The sequence below is a fragment of the Doryrhamphus excisus genome, linkage group LG16 (assembly GCF_037039965.1).
Source record: "Doryrhamphus excisus strain RoL-2023G ecotype Guam linkage group LG16, RoL_Dexc_Guam_v1.1, whole genome shotgun sequence".
Lineage (NCBI taxonomy): Eukaryota > Metazoa > Chordata > Actinopteri > Syngnathiformes > Syngnathidae > Doryrhamphus > Doryrhamphus excisus.
In genome coordinates, this window is record NC_136372.1 from 9,296,359 (window position 1) to 9,317,812 (window position 21,454).

Here is a 21,454-nt window from a genome sequence, read left to right on the forward strand (position 1 = left end):
ACATAACAGGCCAGTGTCGGAGGACCTGAGGGTCTGCGAGGGTTCATAACGTAAAAGCAATTCAGAAAGATAAGAAGGCCCACAACCCCTAAAACCCCTAAAAACTATTAGGAGAACCTTAAAATCGACCCTGAAACATACAGGGAGCCAATACAGTGATTCTGTGGTCCTCGTCAGCACACATGCAGCTGAGTTCTATAAGAGTTGTAGACTTGGGACTTGTGATGTTTCTTTTAGGAAGACCAGAAAGCAGGGCATTGCAATAGTCAATATGAATAATCTCTGTATTTGCCCGAGAGAGAAACGGGCAAATATTCTTTAAATGATGAAATCCTGTTTTTGCAACATTTTTAATGTGTGGAATAAAATTGAGTTCAGAGTCAAAAATGACGCCCAGATTTTTTACGTAATTGGATGGGTTTAAATACAGTGTTTGTAATTCTGGGAAAAGTTTCATTCTCTGGGCCTCAGGACCGATGATTAAAACTTCAGTTTTATCCTGGTTGAGCTGCAGGAAGTTTTCTGCCATCCAAGATTCGATGTCTGAAATACAGTTAAAAAGGGTATCAAGTGGACCTGTGTCACCAGTAGACATGGAAATATGCAGCTGTGTGTCATCGGCATAACAGTGCAATTGATCACGTCTCCTGGTGACACTGCCAAGTGGGAGCATATACAGTGCATCCGGAAAGTATTCACAGCGCTTCACTTTTTCTATATTTTGTCATGTTGCAGCCTCATTCCAAACTGAATTAAATTAATCTCTTACCTCAAAATTCTACACAAAATACTCCATTATGACAATGTGAAAAAAGTTTTTTTTGACATGTTTTGAATTTATTAAAAATAGAAAACAAATAAAATCACATTTACATAAGTATTCACAGCCTTTGCCATGAAGCTCAAAATTGAGCTCAGGTGCATCTTTTTTCCACTGATCATCCTTGAGATCTTAATTGAGCTTAATTGTCTTAAATGAGCTTAATTGGAGTCCACCTGCAGTAAATTCAGTTGATTGGACATGATTTGGAAAGGCACACACCTGTCTATATAAGGTCCCACAGTTGACTGTGCATGTCAGAGCACAAACACCAAGCATGAAGTCAAACGAACTGTCTGTAGACCTGCGAGACAGGATTGTCTTAAGGCACAAATCTGGGGAAGGATACAGAAACATTTCTGCTGCTTTGAAGGTCCCAATGAGCACAGTGGCCTCCAAATTTCGTAAATGGAAGACGTTTGGAACCACCAGGACTCTTCCTAGAGCTGGCCGGCCTTCTAAGAAGGGCCTTAGTCAGGGAGGTGACCAAGGCCCCGATGGTCACTCTGTCAGAGCTCCAGCGTTCCTCTGTGGAGAGAGGAGAGCCTTCCAGAAGGACAACCATCTCTGCAGCAATCCACCAATCAGGCCTGTATGGTAGAGTGGCCAGACGAAAGCCACTCCTTAGTAAAAGGAACATGGCAGCCCGTCTGGAATTTGCCAAAAAGCACCTGAATGACTCTCAGACCATGAGAAACAAAATTCTCTTGTCTGATGAGACAAAGATTGAACTCTTTGGTGTGAATGCCAGGCGCCATGTTTGGAGGAAGCCAGGCACTGCTCATCACCAGGCCAATACCATCCCTACAGTGAAGCATGGTGGTGGCAGCATCATGCTGTGGGGATGTTTTTCAGCAGCAGGAACTGGCAGACTAGTCAGAATAGAAGGAAAAATGAATGCAGCAATATATAGAGATATCCTGGATGAAAACCTGCTCCAGAGCGCTCTTGACCTCAGTAGACTGGTCATGTACCTTGACCATAAAGACAGTAGACATTAGCACACAGCCAAGATCTCAAAAGATTGGCTTCAGAACCACTCCGTGAATGTCCTGGAGTGGCCCAGCCAGAGTCCAGACTTGAATCCGATCGAACATCTCTGGAGAGATCTGAAAATGGCTGTGCACAGACGTCTCCCATCCAACCTGATGGAGCTTGGACTTATTGCAAAGAAGAATGGGCAAAACTGCCTAAAGATAGGTGTGCTAAACTTGTGGGATCATATTCAAAAAGACTTGAGGCTGTAATTGCTGCCAAAGGTGGATCAACAAAGTATTAAGCAAAGGCTGTGAATACTTATGTAAATGTGATTTTTTTTCGTTTTCTATTTTTAATAAATTCAAAACATGTCAAAAAACCTTTTTTCACATTGTCATAATGGAGTATTTTGTGTAGAATTTTGAGGTAAGAGATTAATTTAATTCAGTTTGGAATGAGGCTGTAACATGACAAAATGTAGAAAAAGTGAAGCGCTGTAAATACTTTCCGGATGCACTGTATGATTTAAAAAGAATGGGGCCTAAAATTGATCCTTTGGGCACACCACATTTTATCTAATGTATCCAAGTTTACCATGAATTATCTTGCTGTGACATAGGAAGTGAACCACTTAAGAACAGTGCCAGAGAGCCCAACCAGGTGTCTGAGTCTACTTAAAAGAATAGCGTGATCTACTGTATCGAAAGCAGCGCTTAGATCCAGTAGCACAACGACCTGAAAGCTCATGTGTGTCCAAATTGCACCTGAGGTCATTAACAATTTTCAACAGTGCATTTTCTGTACTTTGATTCAACCTAAAACCAGACTTAAACTTGTCAAAGAAACTTGAATGGAAAAAAAAAAAAAAAGAAAATTGAATTAAAAAAATATTCAGCTGAGTAAAAACAATTTTTTCTAAAATTTTACTTAAAAATGGTAAGTTGGATACAGGTCTGTAATTATTAAGAATGTTGGGATCCAAGTTTTTCTTCTACAGAAGGGGCCTCACTACAGCTGTTTTAAAAGCTGCAGGGAAGACGCCTATCTGAAGAGACAATGTTTAAAAGCTCAACTTCAAAGAATCCATACAATGTTTTAAAAAGAGATGTTGGGATCGGGTCTAAAAGGCAGGTTGTTGGTTTAACTAGGGAACTTACTCTACCAAGCATGTCAGCATCAACCAGGACAAAACTCCAGTAAAACTGTCTAGTAAAACAGACGTTCAACTGAATTAAAATTAGTATTTTGATTACCTAAAATTGTGGATCTGATTGAATCAATTTTACCTCTGAAGTGGACTGCAATGTACTCGCAAAGAGAGTTTGTTGGAATGGCTGTCTTTAATTTACTGTAAAAATCATCAACAATAAAATCACAGGGTGCAGGTAAAGAAACTGGAGGATGTTTGTCTAAAATGTCAATACAATTTGCAGCCACTTCAGAGGTGATATAGCGCAACCGGTGGTATTAAAAAACACGTAGTAGTGGTCGGACACAGCCAAGTCAACAACAGAGGATACACCAGCTGAGAGGCCATGGCTAATGACCAGATCCAGGGTGCATCCCCTGTTGTGAGTTGGCCGTGTGATGTGTAAAATCCATGCAGCTGAGGAGGTTTAAAAACTCTTTGGACATGTGATCTGATGGATTGTCTATGTGTAAATTAAAATCACCAGATATAATGATAAAATTGTAAGTGGCATGGATTATTGATGAAAATTCTGAGAAATCACTGATAAAAGCAGCATCAAATTTGGTGGTCTGTAGATTGTGATGCAGAGAATGGAGGGGCTGCTAAAAACAAAAGGGAGCGAACATTAGAAAGAGCCATGTTGATGGTGACAGGTGGCTTATTGCTGGTGTTTTGGGAGAGGTCTTAGATTATTGCAGTTCACAGAGGGAACATGGTGGTGTCTGGTGTGTTGACGTAGTGTTATGATAACGGGAATGGGTGAAATGTTGGTGTTAGTTGGTCCATGTCTGGTATTGTGTGTCAGATGGGTAGTGGTGGAACATGATGCGTAGGACCACGGACCTGGGGGACATCCGTCAGTGACGGACGGATCAGTTATCGCAGGTTTGGGGAGATTGGCATGCTGTATGTCAGGTTGGTGACACCCGTCTGCCCCAAACAGATGCCGTCTCTCCCAAAAAACATCGGATTTCTCTATAAAACCCACATGGTGAGTGTTACAGGTAGAGGAGAGCCAAGTGTTGAGGCTAAGCAGCCTTCTGAAGCTGCCCATTCCTCTGCCACAGGTAGGGGTGGGGCCGGAGATAAAAACACTCACCGCTGGAACTGTGACAAGGTTTTAAGAAGGTGGGTGAAGTCCCGCTTTAAAAGTTCAGACTGCTGCCTGACGATGCCATTAGCTCCTGCGTGGATAATAATCCTTTTCGCGTAGGGATGCGCACTGAGGATGTCCGGGATTTTCCTTGTGATGTCCATGACGGTCGCGCCGGGAACGACAAGGTGAGCGCCCCTCTCCTGCGGACATGCCTCACGAAAGAGTCCCAGGTGACGATAGTTGTGGGAGCATCCGCTCGATCTCCAGGGGGGTATGTTCGCTCAGCCGCCATGACACCCACACCAGGACCCCGGGTGTGATCCCTTGCCTGGTGGGGAAAACGGGAAGAGTGCCAGCGCACCACGTCCTTAACCAGCCGCTTGCGCTGGGATGATGGACACCCATCCGATGCTGGGGGGCAGCTAGCCTTGAGCGGATGGAAGGCTGTGGTGTCCGTCAACGGGGCCATGATGTCTGGGGCCGTAGGCCATGATGTCTGGGGCCGTAGAAACAGGCGCAGTTTCCTAGTACGGGTCCCTGGCCGCCGGCTTCTCGCTCACAGACAAAGCCGCATACTTATTCAAGAGCGACAGGCTCTTGAATAGCGACGATGTTCTGTGGTGCGGGGTCACCGGTTACTGAGGACTCTAGCCAGTTGGATAGTGTTGGGAGACGAGACCTGATGGTGGTCAGCAGGAATCTTTTCTCTGCAGCTCGCCCGACATTCTTTCAATGTCCTCGAGAAGGTCAGCAATCCTTTTGTTTCCCCTTTTTAATAATAGTTCCACTTCTCCAGGCGAGTCAGAGTTCAATGTTGGCATGGCGAGTGTAGCTTGCCTAGCCTCCAGGCAACGTCAGCGGTCCAAGGTAGCACTTGGAGAGATTTGCTAGCTGGCTTGCGAACACAGAGCTGGCTAGCTAACACATCAATCAAAATGACTTTACAGGGACACATGTGGGACTTTGCAACCAACTGGCCTTGAGTCATTGACCACAACCCACAATGAGCGCCGCAAATGTCATTACTGTAGTAGATAAATCAGTCATGATAGATTTGTCCAATAAGTAAAGAAAGTACACACGTGTATGTCATGAGTATGCATCCAAAGTTCTTCAATCTGTTTCACTGTATAAATTAATCAAGTGTTTTTTATTTCTGATGTCTTACGCCCTTTTTCCCTGCTATTTGCTTTATTAATGCAGCATTAGGAAAATCCAAAGGTACTGTATCATGGCATTTTCCCCACATCTCTCCGGCATCCTCATCCATCCATCTATCACAGCCTACAGTTTTCATCATCACTAATGACTGTGCGTGTCTCCAGCATGGGTGTCCGGGTCATGGATACTTCCTGGGTGTCACGTAAGGGCTCAGCCACACTGGCACGCAAGACCTGCTCCACCCCTCCAGGCATGCAAGGCCCCTGCTCCCCGGCGGACTCACTCATCTCCGAGCAGGCCGGAGAGTTCGTAATCTCTCCATCTGCCACGCCTCCTCCTGGAGAACGAATCCGGTAATACCGCTGCCTCTATTTGCTCTTCTTCCTCACTGTTATCTGTCATCACCATCAAGCTTTGTGCGATCTCTTGAGGTCCCATCACTTTCACTTTTGGTTTATGGTATGTCAATAAATACATTGTTTCATGCATGCTGACATACAATAATCCATCAACATGGCTACCCTTTTTCTGTCACCATGTCAAGCGTGACCACCAAGATAACACATATGGCTTTCTTGTGGCCCTTTCAGCCAGTGAAAGGGTGTGTGTCTGTTGCTCTCTGCCGGTGGACTTTATAGGACCTTTTGGATCAGGGCCCTAATTGTATCAATCTCGATATTGTATATATCTCAGATATTCACAGCTCCAAGCAGCGTGCAGACACAAGACAATATAGGTTCTCACCTGACAACAGTGCCACTTTTTTTCTTTCTTTGCAGTTCCTTTGCGCTTGTCTATGTATTTGCATTAAGATGACTGTGTTGCGAAGCTTAATGCCCACCACCCACCTAAAAGGCTATTTCTTTTCTCTTTTTTCTTCTTATTTTGGATCGACTAACCCCTCTGATCATCCAAGCAGCTTCTCCTCCTTTCGCTCTAGTACATCTCCCTGTTCAGTCATTAGAGCTGTGTCTTTTGTGCTGTTTGTTCTGTTAATATCTACAGCTCAGACGTGTCGCCCAATCGGCCGGACACCATTCATGCCCACCCACCCCCGGGGGAGGACCGGCCGCCCCCTCCTTACCCCTCCTCCTCTTGCCACACTGCCCACCACCACTTCTACCCCAAGCCACCTCCCTGCGCTCGCCCCGTGGCCCCGGGTCCGGAGTCGCAACCCCCGGCCTCACCTCCGCCCCCTCAGCGTTGGTCCGGTTTCACTCCCCCTGCTCCCCTGCCATCCTCCTCGTCTTCCTCCTCCTCCTCCTCACTTGACATCAATTCCAACCCCAAGCCCAGCTGTCTGCACTTCCCCAAGCACAGCCCTCCCGGTGACATGACGCATGCCCCCCCACCCGACATTAATGCATCACCGCTCTACATTAAAACCCCCCTGGTGCTAACCCGCCACGAGCAGTCCCTCGGCAACCCCCCTAGCCTCCCTTCCTCTGCACCCCCGCCCCCACCGTGGGCTGCCTGTCCATGTGCCAGAGAGAGAGGACTCCCCAGGCTGACTAGGTAAATATGACACACCCAATAGCGAGTGGCGCCCTTTGTCAGTCCTCTTGCTCACTGCATTTTCTTTTCCTTCTTTCTTTTTTCCCCACCCCTTTAAATAACGCACCTCTGACTGCATAACATTCGCAGGATTTCCTTTCACTTGGGTTGCTTAGCAACTGAGGATGTTGAATTTATGCTGACATACAATAAATACATGTACATATGGCTCTTAAATAGCTTATGGATGTATTTATTACACAGTATGCAGTAAGCTTTTAAAAACCTGCAAGAACATTTGTGTTATAATAGAAATAATGTTTTTTAAGGTTGATAAGGCATGTTTACACCTACACAAAATGTCATGAAATAAAAATATCACAGCTTTGAACAGTTGTGTAGACCTGCACTTCATCATCCTGAGATCTGAGGAATTGTGAACGGTATTATAAGAAGACTTCTGAATGTAATTCTGCACCACAATTATAAACAAACTGTTCAGTGAATACCTCTCAGACAGTCTCAATACAAACTGAACAGTGTTATTTTTGTAAAGGCACAATATTTAATGCACTCTGATATGTTCTCTCATTAGAGAGTGTCTGCTGAATACAGCAGTGCTCCAACTATATGTCGCGTGTGACAGTGGCAGTTATTATTTGCGGGTGTTTTTTGTTGGGAGACAGAACTCAAATGATGGCACAGTTAATTTGAAGTTGATGATGAGTCATTTTAGGCTGTATGGTATTTATCCAATAGCACCTTTGCACAGATGTATTCATGCATTTTGCGTCTACATTCTACCTGCTCTACTCTGTTCTTTCTACTGTAAATACAGGATATATTCAATTTACCGGGTATGTTATGTATGTAATTGATGATGCCACTTTCAATTTGTTGCTGGGCCGGAATGTCTACATGTTTTGTTGTGTTCACACTGTTGCTGAAAACTGGGTATACCTCACAATCTAATAAATTTATATCAAACATTATGTCTTTACAGGATAATAATGCTCAGTTTTGGTAATAATTTACATGGCAATATGTTAAAAAGGCAGAACTTTTGATAAAACTGTTGTATTGGACCTTCTTAGATGTAATATTCAGTGTCTTGTTAGAAGTGCATATGTACCTGATATTGTGTGATGTAGTCTTCTAATTCTAATGTGCCTGGTGTATCTGGTGTGTAAGCATGTATTGAATCCATTTACTGTTTTACTGATGTTTTTTGACTTATCATTATCTCAGTAGACATGTTTGTCCATGTCATTGTAACTACCTTTGGTGATGTTTAATTAAGCCTGAGTCACGCCATTGTGAGCTCATCTTTAAGGGAATGCTTAGTCAAGGTCTGCATGGGGTTACATATTCATTGGTACTTTGCATTCACGGTAAATGCTATAGTTATAGTTTGGAAAGTCAGTTGAAAGGAATTGATATTTGGAGAGAGGCTTTTATTTTCAACATTTCTAAACTCTTTTTGTAACTAATAATGCATGAGAAGTGGAAAGGACAAATTTAGCTCTTTGACCACATGTTCAACTATTGTGCAGCACAGCATAAAAAGAGCCTATGTTATTAACAGTGGTTAGGATCAACGTGGTCAGCCAGCATTAATACTGCTGATATAGACAAGAGTACAAGTGTAAGCAAGAGAAGCACAACCGACTTTTTAAAGTGCATGCAGAGGTAGATGACACAACTGGATGCTAACCACTAGTTCAAATGCAGCTACTGCCATCTTGTGGAGTTAAAACTATCTAAGGAGGTTGCTTACAGTGATTGCTGTTAGTGGAAATGTTTTTTCATTTGTAGTTGCTGTTGACTACAACGGATAATAATTGGAGTTTTTACAGTAATATCATTTAACAGGATGTGATGGTGATGGTGTCTCTTATGGTACTGAAGCAACACAAGGTGTTCACCATTAGCTTTGATGCATGGACTGATATTAAGGTGTGTTTGCCTTTCTTAGTTCGTTGAAGAGTAAAGAGCACTCCCCTGTCATTGGACACAAAGCCATCCAAGTGGCAAGTCCAACAGTGCCCCCCAGCTGCAGTCCCCAGAGCAGTAGTCAGTGTCCCCATTCCACAGAGCACAGCCCACACACCCTACGCAAAGGTCAGCTTTACTTGCCTTTATTGTGTAACTCCAATTTCCAATTAACAGGAAGTAACATAATGTGATATGTGTACCCAGGTTCCAAAAAGTTGGCCCCCGTGCCTCCCAAGGTCCCCTATTGCCAATCTGGTGTGATGTCAGAGCAGTCGACAGGCCAGCCCTCACCGGTCAGTCTGTCCCCCACCCCTCCGAGCACTCCTTCCCCTTACGGACTGGTGTGCAGTCCAGGGCAAGTACCCTCATCGTTCCCTGGGCAGACCCCATTGGGGGCACCTCACTCCCTTTCATCCCCACCCTCCTTAACGGGTACACTCACCAAGACACGACCTGCTCCTAAGCCAAGGCAGAGACCCAGCCTCCCCCCTCCGCAGCCGCCTACAGTCCCCACCGGGTTTGCCCCCCCACCCCCGGTCCCAGCTCCAGTTCCCCAGCCTCTGGAACAGGGCCTCCTGGATGGACTGTCTCCTGGAGAGAGCATGTCTACAGGTAAACAGCAACCACAACCCCCACAGATGGAGCTGCAGCAGCCCTCGCTCAGACTCGCTGTGGCTCTATCCAGTGGAGACAGTGAACGAGTGTAGGACACTGTAGGACTTTAGACACAGACATTATTTTATTTTACCTTTCCCAAGTCTGACTGACTTGCCTTTCTAGACACAAAAGGCCAATAAAGACAAGAATGTGGGTACACTACATGGACAAAAGTATTTATAAATTGGATTTATTGTTGTTGGGCCATTGCATACTTGAGATCTCAACATTGCCTCAAATTATACATTTTGGTTGTCTTCTATCTTTGTTAGCTACTTTTCATTCATATTATTTATTATGTTTTGCTAATCCACCATCTAGCAGGGTTGGTACGCAAGTAGAATTTGATTTCCAGGTCTGAAAAAGTATGGCAAATGGAAATTCAAGTATGGAAAAGTATTCACTTTTCCAACAGTGTACCCACTGTTGATAATGATGATGATGATGTCGCCCTTTATTCTTGTCACTTATACAGAAGTAGGAGCGAAATGGTGCAAATCATCCGTCCATACATATACAACATACTATGCAGTGAGACAAGGGGTGACAGGACAAGATGATTGGGCGATGAAGGGGGGGAAGAAGGGGGACAACACTAGGAGAGGGGAGGAAAAAAACAACAACTCCAAACTAGATCCTTAAATGAAGGAGCACAGTGTGGGACTGTTAAAAAAACTTTGGCATACAAATTGGCATACAAGTAAAAACATTGTTCACACACATAGACACAAGACCAGCGCCACAAAGGGAAAATAGCCGATACGAACAGCGGCCACTACCACTACCGCTACCACGACCTGGCTACCTGCAACCGTGGCCCCCGTCATGCTCGCACCGGGGGCATATAGCGGGGCGGAGTGGAGTGAGTGCCTGCGACGCTTCCCCCCGCCCACCTGGAGCTCAGTTCGCAGGGTGTCATTGCGATACATAGCAGTTGCCATGGAGAAGTCTGTGGTGGGCCAAGAGAAGAGAAACAACAGGTGTCTGTGAAGAAGGAGGGTCGGAGCGTCCCGCTCTTGGGAGAAGTTGTTTTCACAACACTGACGCCGAAATCAAGATTAAGAATATTGTTTGGGTTAGTTTGGGCAGCCACATTCTAATAGACCGGACCACCCTATTGTCCATTCTGGCCTCCCAATTGATCCAACTGCTTTTGCAAAGCCGAAATCTTCACCAAGATGGCATCCTTGTTGTGATTGGCAGTCACAGTCAGAGTGTGAACGGCTTTGCCCACCAAATCATTCATGATGGGCAGCTGTGAGCCAACTTGATCCGGTGCTTTCATCATACGAATTCTGCGATACACCAGGAAAGTCCCAATCCAATCAGCAACAGACCTGTTATCATGGTTCCGAATAGGTAGATGTCTTTGATGTCCTCCACAGAAAGAATCGCCAGGCACATGACCTTCCTTCTTCCCAACTGTTCTGTTTTTTAAAAGATGAAATGACTGAAAGACAAGAAATGGATTGATCTGTTTTTCTAAGGCACTTGCCTTAGAAAATGTTTAGCTAAAATGTTTGTGTGAGAGTGCACAGTAGGTGACGCATCCCGGAAAACATTTGGGAAGTTTGACACATTGAACGGCCAAACCTCTGCTCTTATCAAATGATTAATTCCATAATTTATTTACATGATACTAGGGCTGCTTGATTAACACATTTAATTAACCAGTTAGGCTTTAGACGGATCAAATCAACATGAATTAAACACAGTTAGTGGTTTGGTCCGTAACATATGATATATAACATATCAGGAAACAGGCACTGTTTTACAAAGTCAAAGCTGATGTGCGTGACTATCCTGTTTTATCTAAAATGCAAAGTCTGCTTTAATGGGTGACTATGTAAAAAAAAATCACATTTGAGAGGCTGAAATCAGGGCATTTTAAAATTAAAAAACATTGATCGAATATCAATATAATTGATTAATTGGCTAATCAGTTAATCATCGATACATTACATTACGACATACGAAGAAGGTCCCTTCCGGTGATGGACTCTCAGGCAGTGGAGGCTGTGCCCGAGGAAGAACCCCAGACAACCACTCTATGACCTATGATCCCAGTTAACAGTGCCCCCAAGTGGCTCTTCCAGTTTTCACCACCAAGGCCTGAAGGGAATCATCAATAACCGCCCCTACCCCTCAAAACAACCCCAAAAACTCCATCCTCACATGTGCTCCAAACTGCAAAAACACGTCTCTCTTACCATCGTTCACAAGAACTTGCAAACACCCCACCAAAATGCCACCATAAGAGGAGGAACTGATGCCTTTTGGACGAAAGACTGGATTAATATTTAAGATTAATTTATGGAATTTATCTTTTTTATCCTGCTTTTGCTTTGTTCACTGGTCTTGCTGTTGTGTGTGAGTTTTAATTTAGTTTGCTTTAAGTCAAATATAATTAATTTTGAGGAGAAACTGAACCTGATGTTGATATGTTTGCTCACAGGGTATCTTCATGCTTTGTGCACACGAGGCCTAGCCTGAGTGACAGGATTTGCATGCAGGGGAAATTTACTAAGCCGTTTACCGTATTTCCTCATATAGCTTTTATACACAACTGCATAGAGTACCAGGGGTTTACAAGAGGGTAGGGCATTGTTATAATATTCATAGTTTTTGTAATTTTACCATGCATAAATAAGATCATGTATTCCATGACAATGTGTCTTAAATGAAGTATATATTATTATTGTTGTATTATGGCCATTGTCAGTCACTTAAGGGGAGATGTCGATACATTGGTCAGTTGTTGCATCTCAAACGCTACATATCTATTTACTGAGTCTGGAAAAAGTAAGGTACATTGGTTAAATTGCAGTCATCTACCAACATGCATTTCAATCAGAGATTATCTTGAGACACAAACTATGACTCAGCACTAAATCCCTGTAGAAACACTTCAAAATTTTGCATAAATACTCCCTAGGAACTCCATATCAAGTACTTTTGTCCACTGTTTGTATTAGCATTTGCTTCACAAGTTGGCAATGAGGGTTCTCTGCCTTTGTATTCATCGCTTGTGTTATGTGATGATGTTTCCTGTTTACTGCGCGGAAACATCCAACAAAGCATAGCTCGTCCTGCTTGTACGAAGTTGCCATTAGAATCATCATGTGCTCTCTCTGTATATATCTGTTACCCCGCAGCGCTTGTCCAGTTGAGTGAAACCTCAAGATACAGTGTAATGTTCTGATGATGAGGTGTTCTGTCAATATATACCACTCATCTTGTTTTCTATATTTTGTATATATTTATCGTTCTCTTGTTCCCCCCTTGCTACTATTTTGTACTTTGCAGCTGTGTGAGGCCAGGGCTTCAGTGTGAGCTAAGTGTGAGGGGGACATTAGGGTAAGCCAGACCGCCCACGCCCCATGCGCTCCCATCTTCACTGCCTGGCCTGGTGTGGTTGTGCTGCCTCTGGGCTCTCCTGCAGCCTGCCTCAAAACATGCCAGCTCCCCGATCGATCAAGTCATAGCTGACCCCCCTGTAATTCATTCTTAGCGGGTGGACACCATCTCATGTCTCTTTGCATGACAGTGCATGGCTCAAGGACTTCCCAGAGTGCATCACAGCACGCTCACATTGCAGATGCTTACATAGGTTCATTTGATAGTCCTTTTCTTTACAGTGGAACCTCTAAGGACCAACACAATCTATTACGGGAGGCCAATCATCAGTTCCAGGGTTAACCTGTTGCCATCATGACAACTTTAATATTCATATCTTCTGCATCACGGCACGCTCACATTGGTGACACTCAGGTGTCACCATTAGTTTGGGTGACACTGCCACTGATGAAAACTTACAAAATGTATGAACTTATATAAACAGCTCAGATCGGTCGACTCAGGCTATGAATACCGCCCCATTCGGACTCAATATCCTTGTCCTGTCCCGGGATGCAGGCAAAGCATTGCTGGATGGAAGAATTGAAGACTGCAAACAGGGACTGCCAAACAACATGACAGCAACCACTATTTAATGTAATCATCTGTACCAGCATGTACATTTTTGTATTAATTGCCACACAACTAGGAGACGCGGGTTCAATTCCCCGCTCTGGCATCTCTGTGTGGAGTTTGCGTGTTATCCCCATACGTGCGTGTGTTTTCTCTGGGTACTCCCGTTTCCTCCCACATTCCAAATCAGCTAACATGCAGCGTGGACTTTGTGAAAACAGTGACCCAACAACTAAAACAATAATTAATATAAGAAGATTAATCTAAGGGTGGTTGTTAAAATCTGACTGTAGGATATATTTTTTAATGTTCATTTTTTTCCTCAAGGAGGATTAAAAGGAGATACCGCAAATATACCAACAAAGTTTCACTCCTATTTGGCCAGGAAGAGCAGGAATTCTCTTGGAAAACAAGCAAGGATTAGCCTGCTGCTGTGTTTAATGTAACTGTGAGGAACAGATGACGTGTCCCACGAGGTGGCGTACGTGGTGAATGATGCACATTGTGGCCTCTGATGCGCAGTCCAGTCCTGTGCATCGAAAGGCAATGAGAGGTGTTCATTTGATTGGTTAGGATTACACTCGGCTGTGTTCCCTCATGCCTTCTCTCCTCCCTCTTTGCCACTTCCACTGGTGGGAGGGACGGAGGCGTAGGTGTGCGGCGCTGCGCCGGACTGTGCTGCTCCCGAAAATTGCAAAGTGCGCCAGCCACACCCCGTTGGTGCCTGGTCTATGAAATGAGTGACCAATTATCCTTGCATGCCTAAACTTTTACGTAAAAAAAACTGAATAACAAATGCTAATATTTTCATACAATTGTTCCAAGTATAAAGAGAAGGTAACCACTGTTAAGATTAAAAAAACAAAAACATTGAAACACCCACTTTTAGCTGAACTGAGGACCATTGAACAGTGACGTCCATGCCATTGCACTTTAGAGGTTCCACTGTATGTACACATTCTTAGCGTTATGCTAGCTAACATCGCCCAATAAACTAGCGCCAATTAATATAACAGGTGGGCGGTGGCCCTAAGTAACTCCCACTTTGGCAGGTTCATTGTTTTTTTTCTTATTTTTTTTTAAATAACCTCTGCTCCCTTTCTTTAACGACACTTTCCACGCTCCATCTCATTCCTACACAGGAGTAGCCATCAGTCTCTGCAGTCCCTGCTTGGACCCTGAAAACAATTCAGCACACAGAAGCTGAGCAGTACTTTAAGACTTAGTGGTGTTTAGCAGGCCACATGGTCCTCATGAGTGTCCATCTAGGCCTATTTGGAGCCACACACACACATGCACACGCATACATACATACACATCTTGTTGCCTCTGTGTTGGTTCACCTGGCCTTTGTTGTCAAAAGTGTAGTGTCATTGTGTGATCATTTTAAGTTGAAAGGATATGGTATTGGCCACAAAATGCTGCTTCAGGGGGGACTAGCTGCAAGCTAATCAATCCTGTGGAGTGTGATTTCATATACGTACCTCCCCTCAAAAAAATAATACCTCTGCTCTTTTTCACTTTTTTACACCTCATTTTCCATGTTCTCCCTTTTCTTCCTCCTACTCCTCACCGTCACCATTCCACATACCCACCACTATTAGATATCTTCAATTACGAAATCCCCAGCATCAATGTCAATCTGGACAGCCTCATCGATGAGTTCAGCGGTGGCCCCTGCAGAAGGTCCCTTCCGGTGATGGACTCTCAGGCAGTGGAGGCTGTGCCCGAGGAAGAACCCCAGACAACCACTCTATGACCTATGATCCCAGTTAACAGTGCCCCCAAGTGGCTCTTCCAGTTTTCACCACCAAGGCCTGAAGGGAATCATCAATAACCGCCCCTACCCCTCAAAACAACCCCAAAAACTCCATCCTCACATGTGCTCCAAACTGCAAAAACACGTCTCTCTTACCATCGTTCACAAGAACTTGCAAACACCCCACCAAAATGCCACCATAAGAGGAGGAACTGATGCCTTTTGGACGAAAGACTGGATTAATATTTAAGATTAATTTATGGAATTTATCTTTTTTATCCTGCTTTTGCTTTGTTCACTGGTCTTGCTGTTGTGTGTGAGTTTTAATTTAGTTTGCTTTAAGTCAAATATAATTAATTTTGAGGAGAAACTGAACCTGATGTTGATATGTTTGCTCACAGGGTATCTTCATGCTTTGTGCACACGAGGCCTAGCCTGAGTAACAGGATTTGCATGCAGGTGAAATTTACTAAGCCGTTTACCGTATTTCCTCATATAGCTTTTATACACAACTGCATAGAGTACCAGGGGTTTACAAGAGGGTAGGGCATTGTTATAATATTCATAGTTTTTGTAATTTTACCATGCATAAATAAGATCATGTATTCCATGACAATGTGTCTTAAATTAAGTATATATTATTATTGTTGTATTATGGCCATTGTCAGTCACTTAAGGGGAGATGTCATATTTTTTGCTGGACACACTCAATTGCGTCTTTTCTTTTGTCAACTTTTTCTTGTTTACCTTTTAAATTTCACCTCCTAACTTCAGCTTTAGTCACAACCTCTGCAGGGGGTGGTCCTGACTTATCAGTCAACAGACTTATCAGTATCAGTCACAGAAAAGGTCATGAAAATGCTGCAAAAACTGGTTAGATTAAATCAATTAAATATTTGATTGATTAAATATATGTAATTGAAAAAACGTAAAAACAAATATTTATTTTAAATAATATAGAAAAAATAATTTTTGGCAATCAATTTGTGTTTTCTTTCAATGTTACACCAATTTGCTTATCTTAAGTCTGTGATGTGCGACATGGTCACCAAGTTGTTAGCATGTTGGCCTCACAGTCAGGAAGAGGGATTGAATCCCCTTTTGGAATCTCTAAGGAGTTTGCATGTTCTCCCCATGGTTTTTCACTGGGTACTCCGCCTTCCTCCCACATCCTAAAAACATGTTAGGTTAATTGGTGACTCCAAATTGTCCATAGGTATGAATGTGAGTGTGAATGGTGTGTGAATGTTTGTTTGTCTATAAACAAACATTCATGATTCATGATTCATGATTCGTGATTGACTCACCCGTCATTGTATGCCCAGTATTTCTAAAATCATCTCTGGTGTCCCTGAGTACCATGAGGTAGAGTCCTCGTACCACCTTGTACTTGGGGCATAATTTAAAAATAAATTTTCCAAAATTACTAAAAATAAGCAAAATAATCTACCAACAGAACAAGAACAATTACTTGAATGGCTTGAAACAAATGAAATGACTTATTTTAGGAAGCATATTCTCCATGTCCATGTTACACACATTAAGCAAACTGGTGCCTGGTAAGAATAAAAAATGTTTAGTTCAAAAGAAGTAATGTCAGATATTGATTTTAGATATTTAGTTTTGCTTAGGGTTTAGTTTTTGATTTTTTTTTTCTTGGGGGGGAGAAGGGAGGCATTAATTTGAGGTGCAGAGTTTATCTGATTATTCGGGGTACAGCATCTATTTGAGGGAATATGGTAATTATGAGCCTGTCTGCTAGTTTGGACCCCAAATACAAAGACTCACATTTGGTTTGTACCAGCACAATAATAGAAGAATGTTTAAAGCCAGGATAAATAAATTGCTTCCTATTGAGGACCCCAGAATGACAGAGGGTGATGAGTTTACTGTAAAGTTTGATATTGGTTTAATGGAAAACTCTACACTGCCTTTTGCTTTTTTGTTGACATTATTTTCTGTACTGTATATAATTCAATGTATATAAAGCTGAGAGGAAAGGTGTGTGTATAAAATATAAATACAGTGGTATGAAATAGATCTCCCTTTATAAATCACTGGTGGTTTGGATCAGTCAACAAAGACGATGATGATGTTTGAGAAAATTAAGTTTATAGGATTTACAGAAAGTGTGCAATAATTATTTAAATAAATGTATGCAGGTGCATAAATTTGGGCACCCTTGTTGTTTTATTGATTTGAATACTTTGCCTGCTTACTTTTGTTTAAATAATTATTGCACACTTTCTGTAAATCCTATAAACGTCATTTCCCTTCTCATCTATCACTGTGTTTGTATGCTATATGACATATTTAACTGGAATGGCTGATCCCAACAACCAGTGATTTATAAAAGAAAATCTTGAAAATGATCAGTGGTGCCCTAACTTTTTCATACCCCTGTATATATTATACACACACATACACACACACACACACACACATACACACACACACACACATACACACACACACACACACACACATGTGGGTATTTTTGTCTCCAGCACACAATTGTGAACGGTTTTATTGTATTATGTCACACATTTAACCAAACAGGTTTTTGGTTTTTTTTTATACACTTATTTAGGTAGACTCTATTGCGGTCTTTTGGAATAATATTGCGGATGACAATGCAGGATTTCCCCAACTTCCCAAAATCTCAAGACCCAAATTTTCTCAAATATTTTAATCACATGTACTGTGAATGATTAGAGAAGACATGGCTTTATTGCTCAAACCACCACTTCAAAAATACTTAAGAAGTACCGCCACTTTTACTACCTCTGCTTACCATCACGGTTTGGCTTCCAATATGTACTCGCTTGGTAATTGGCTTTATTGGCTTTTGTTTTATTTTTTATCTCGGGTGTTCTTTCGTACACTTGCTGGAGTACCGCCAGTGGTACTTGTAGCACAAATTGACTTATAGTATTTTACATACTTACAGTATAGTATACTATACTATACTTATAGTATTTTATTTTACATACTTACGTAAATTTGTTTTAATTGTAGTTCCATAGTTACTAAAAGTGTGCACTCTTGCATCCTCTGTAAAGGTCTTTTTTCAAACGGCTCTTCATCAATATGCTCTACTTCACAGTCAATTGGAACAAAAATATAACCTGTCACTTATGTCACTCCACAAATGTGGAGGTACATGCCTTTTATTGGACACTGAGGATATTTTATTTATAACCCATACCTTTTTGTTATTATAGTCAAACTGGATTACGTGAATTTACAGTTTTTCAGCCCACATCTCTGTCTGTTTTAATTTTGTGTCCTTTTGCATAAGAAGAACACACTTCAGAAGTTATGTATGGTACAGTATGCATCATGTGTGCATCGTGTGTGTGTGTGTTTATGAAGATTTTGGTGGTCATGATATAGGTTTTTGTGATGACTATATGCCAACATTGCAAGTGCCCTCATATACATAGACCTTTGATGTTTTTGGAACTATAGGCATAATCAATGTGGACTAGAGATTTTTATTTTCCATGCTTGGATCTGTACATTTTTACAAGGAGGCCGATTGAATGTGGTACACTTCAAACAGCGTTATTATTATTAATGTCAGATGCCTGATTTTGTAATGAGGGTGGCATGTGTTATCAATGAGCGGAAGAATGGAGATTACAGCACATGTGCCAAAATGCATGCATTCACGGTCATATGGAAGAGGCTACTCTTACAACACGAGGAAGTTCAGGAGCTTTTTCCCAACATGGGATGTTCATAAGATCCACTTTTTGTAACGGATGGGTTTCACTGAACATTTTAACATTTTGTAACTCACCACCCGGGGCTATATCATGTTTTCATGGTTGAAATTAGTTCATAAAACGAATGGAAATTCTGAAAAAGCATGCACCTATCGATAGTCTTGATGTCCATCACTGTCTTTTTTAGGGAGAAAGAGGGGTGCAGATCACACACACAAAAAGGAAGAAATAAATCAAATGTGTGTGGGAGCAATATGAGGTGGGGGGGGGCAGATGATGTTGCCCATGGATGTCCTGCCTCCCTCTGCTTGTATAGACAAACAGAAACCACAGTGATACCCCCCAACCTAACCCCCTCCTCTTGTGCTTAGCGTATCAAGTGGAACACAGTGTGTACTGTGAAGCCTTTCTGCAATCCTGATCAGAATGTCAGACATAAATAGATCTCTATATATTAAAGTCTACGTTTTTAATAATTGCTTTCGTGTTTTTTTATGTTGGGGTTAAAATGTACATTTTAATGACATTTTTGTTATTAGTTGTAATTATTTTTATTTTATTTTCTAATCTACCTACAGTGAAGAAAATAAGTATTTGAACACCCTGCTATTTTGCTATTTCTCCCACTTAGAAATCATGGAGGGGTCTGAAATTTTCATCGTAGGTGCATGTCCACTGTGAGAGAGATAAACTAAAAAGAAAAATCCAGAAATCACAATGCATGATTTTTTAACAATTTATTTGTGTGATACAGCTGCAAATAAGTATTTGAACACCTGAGAAAATGAATGTTAATATTTGGTACAGTAGCCTTTGTTTGCTATTACAGAGGTCAAACGTTTCCTGTAGTTTTTCACCAGGTTTGCACACACTGTAGGAGGGATCTTGGCCCACTCCTCCACACAGATCTTCTCTAGATCAGTCAGGTTTCTGGGCTGTCGCTGAGAAACACGGAGTTTGAGCTCCCTCCAAAGATTTTCGATTGGGTTCAGGTCTGGAGACTGGCTGGGCCATGCTAGAACCTTGATATGCTTCTTACGGAGCCACTCCTTGGTTTTCCTGGCTGTGTGCTTCGGGTCGTTGTCGTGTTGGAAGACCCAGCCACGACCAATCTTCAATGCTCTGACAGAGGGAAGGAGGTTGTTCCCCAAAATCTCACAATACACGGCCCCAGTCATCCTCTCTTTAATGCAGTGCACTCGTCCTGTCCCATGTGCAGAAAAACACCCCCAAAGCATGATGCTACCACCCCCATGCTTCACAGTAGGGATGGTGTTCTTCGGATTGTACTCTTCATTCTTCTTCCTCCAAACACGCTTATTGGAATTATGACCAAAAAGTTCTATTTTGGTCTCATCTGACCATAAAACTTTCTCCCATGACTCCTCTGTATCATCCAAATGGTCATATGCAAACTTAAGACGGGCCTTGACATGTGCTGGTTTAAGCAGGGGAACCTTTCGTGCCATGCATGATTTCACATCATGACGTCTTAGTGTATTACCTACAGTAACCTTGGAAACGGTGGTCCCAGCTCTTTTCAGGTCATTGACCAAGTCCTGTCGTGTAGTTCTGGGCTGATTCCTCACCTTTCTTAGAATCATTGAGACCCCACGAGGTGATATCTTGCATGGGGCTCCACTCCGATTGAGATTGACCGTCATGTTTAGCTTCTTCCATTTTCTAATGATAGCTCCAACAGTGGACCTTTTTTCACCAAGCTGCTTGGTAATTGCTCCGTAGCCCTTTCCAGCCTTGTGGAGGTGTACAATTTTGTCTCTGGTGTCTTTGGACAGCTCTTTGGTCTTCGCCATGTTACAAGTTAAAGTCTTACTGATTGTATGGGGTGGACAGGTGTCTTTATGCAGCTAACGACCTCAAACAGGTGCATCTGATTCAGGATGATACATGGAGTGCAGGTGGACTTCTAATTGGCAGACTAACAGGTCTTTCAGGGTCAGAATTCTAGATGATACACAGGTGTTCAAATACTTATTTGCAGCTGTATCACACAAATAAATTGTTAAAAAATCATGCATTGTGATTTCTGGATTTTTCTTTTTAGTTTATCTCTCTCACAGTGGACATGCACCTACGATGAAAATTTCAGACCCCTCCATGATTTCTAAGTGGGAGAAATAGCAAAATAGCAGGGTGTTCAAATACTTATTTTCTTCACTGTATCTACCTACCTACCTATCTATCTATCTATACACAAAGTCAGGCAAAATGATCTGACACATTTGTAGGTTAAATAAAAGTCAAATAAAGTAAAGAAACAAAAAAATATTTTCGAAAAGTACATATAATGGCATTCTGTTTCATTATGTTTTAAAAATTTAATCAGTCAAATGAGATCCATTATTGTCCACACACTGATTTTCGTTTCAATGCTGATCTAGTAACTCTGAAGTTGGTAACCCATAACAGGATGGTGTTTCGAGCTGGTACAGGATCATGTCTACCAAGATTGAACTGCAAATGGAACGCTCACTGTGTGCAGTTACAGATTCGTTTGTTTTGGAAAAACGCTTCCACAATGACAGCACGATTCTCACCAGTCCAATTCTTGGCAGCAACTGAAAAAGAAACAAATAACAAT

General features: G+C 42.3%; 1 protein-coding gene across 7 annotated transcripts in view; it reads left to right on the top strand.

Annotated features, from left to right (window-relative positions):
• arhgap44a (Rho GTPase activating protein 44a) overlaps window positions 1-19,350 on the top strand; it is an 80,232-nt gene extending 60,882 nt beyond the window's left edge. For 2 of the 7 annotated variants that reach the window (XM_058049664.2, XM_058049665.2), the window contains exons 17-22: window positions 5,290-5,307; window positions 5,412-5,600; window positions 6,253-6,762; window positions 8,717-8,862; window positions 8,941-9,348; window positions 14,967-19,350. In XM_058049664.2, coding sequence (XP_057905647.2) covers window positions 5,290-5,307; window positions 5,412-5,600; window positions 6,253-6,762; window positions 8,717-8,862; window positions 8,941-9,348; window positions 14,967-15,121 — 1,426 coding nt within the window. In that variant the 3' untranslated portion in view covers window positions 15,122-19,350. Of the gene's footprint in view, window positions 1-5,289; window positions 5,308-5,411; window positions 5,601-6,252; window positions 6,763-8,716; window positions 8,863-8,940; window positions 9,349-12,699; window positions 12,751-14,966 lie in introns of all 7 variants that reach the window. The other 5 variants (XM_058049669.2, XM_058049670.2, XM_058049666.2 and 2 more) reach the window with 3 other exon arrangements.
• The last annotated feature ends 2,104 nt before the right edge of the window (window positions 19,351-21,454 follow it).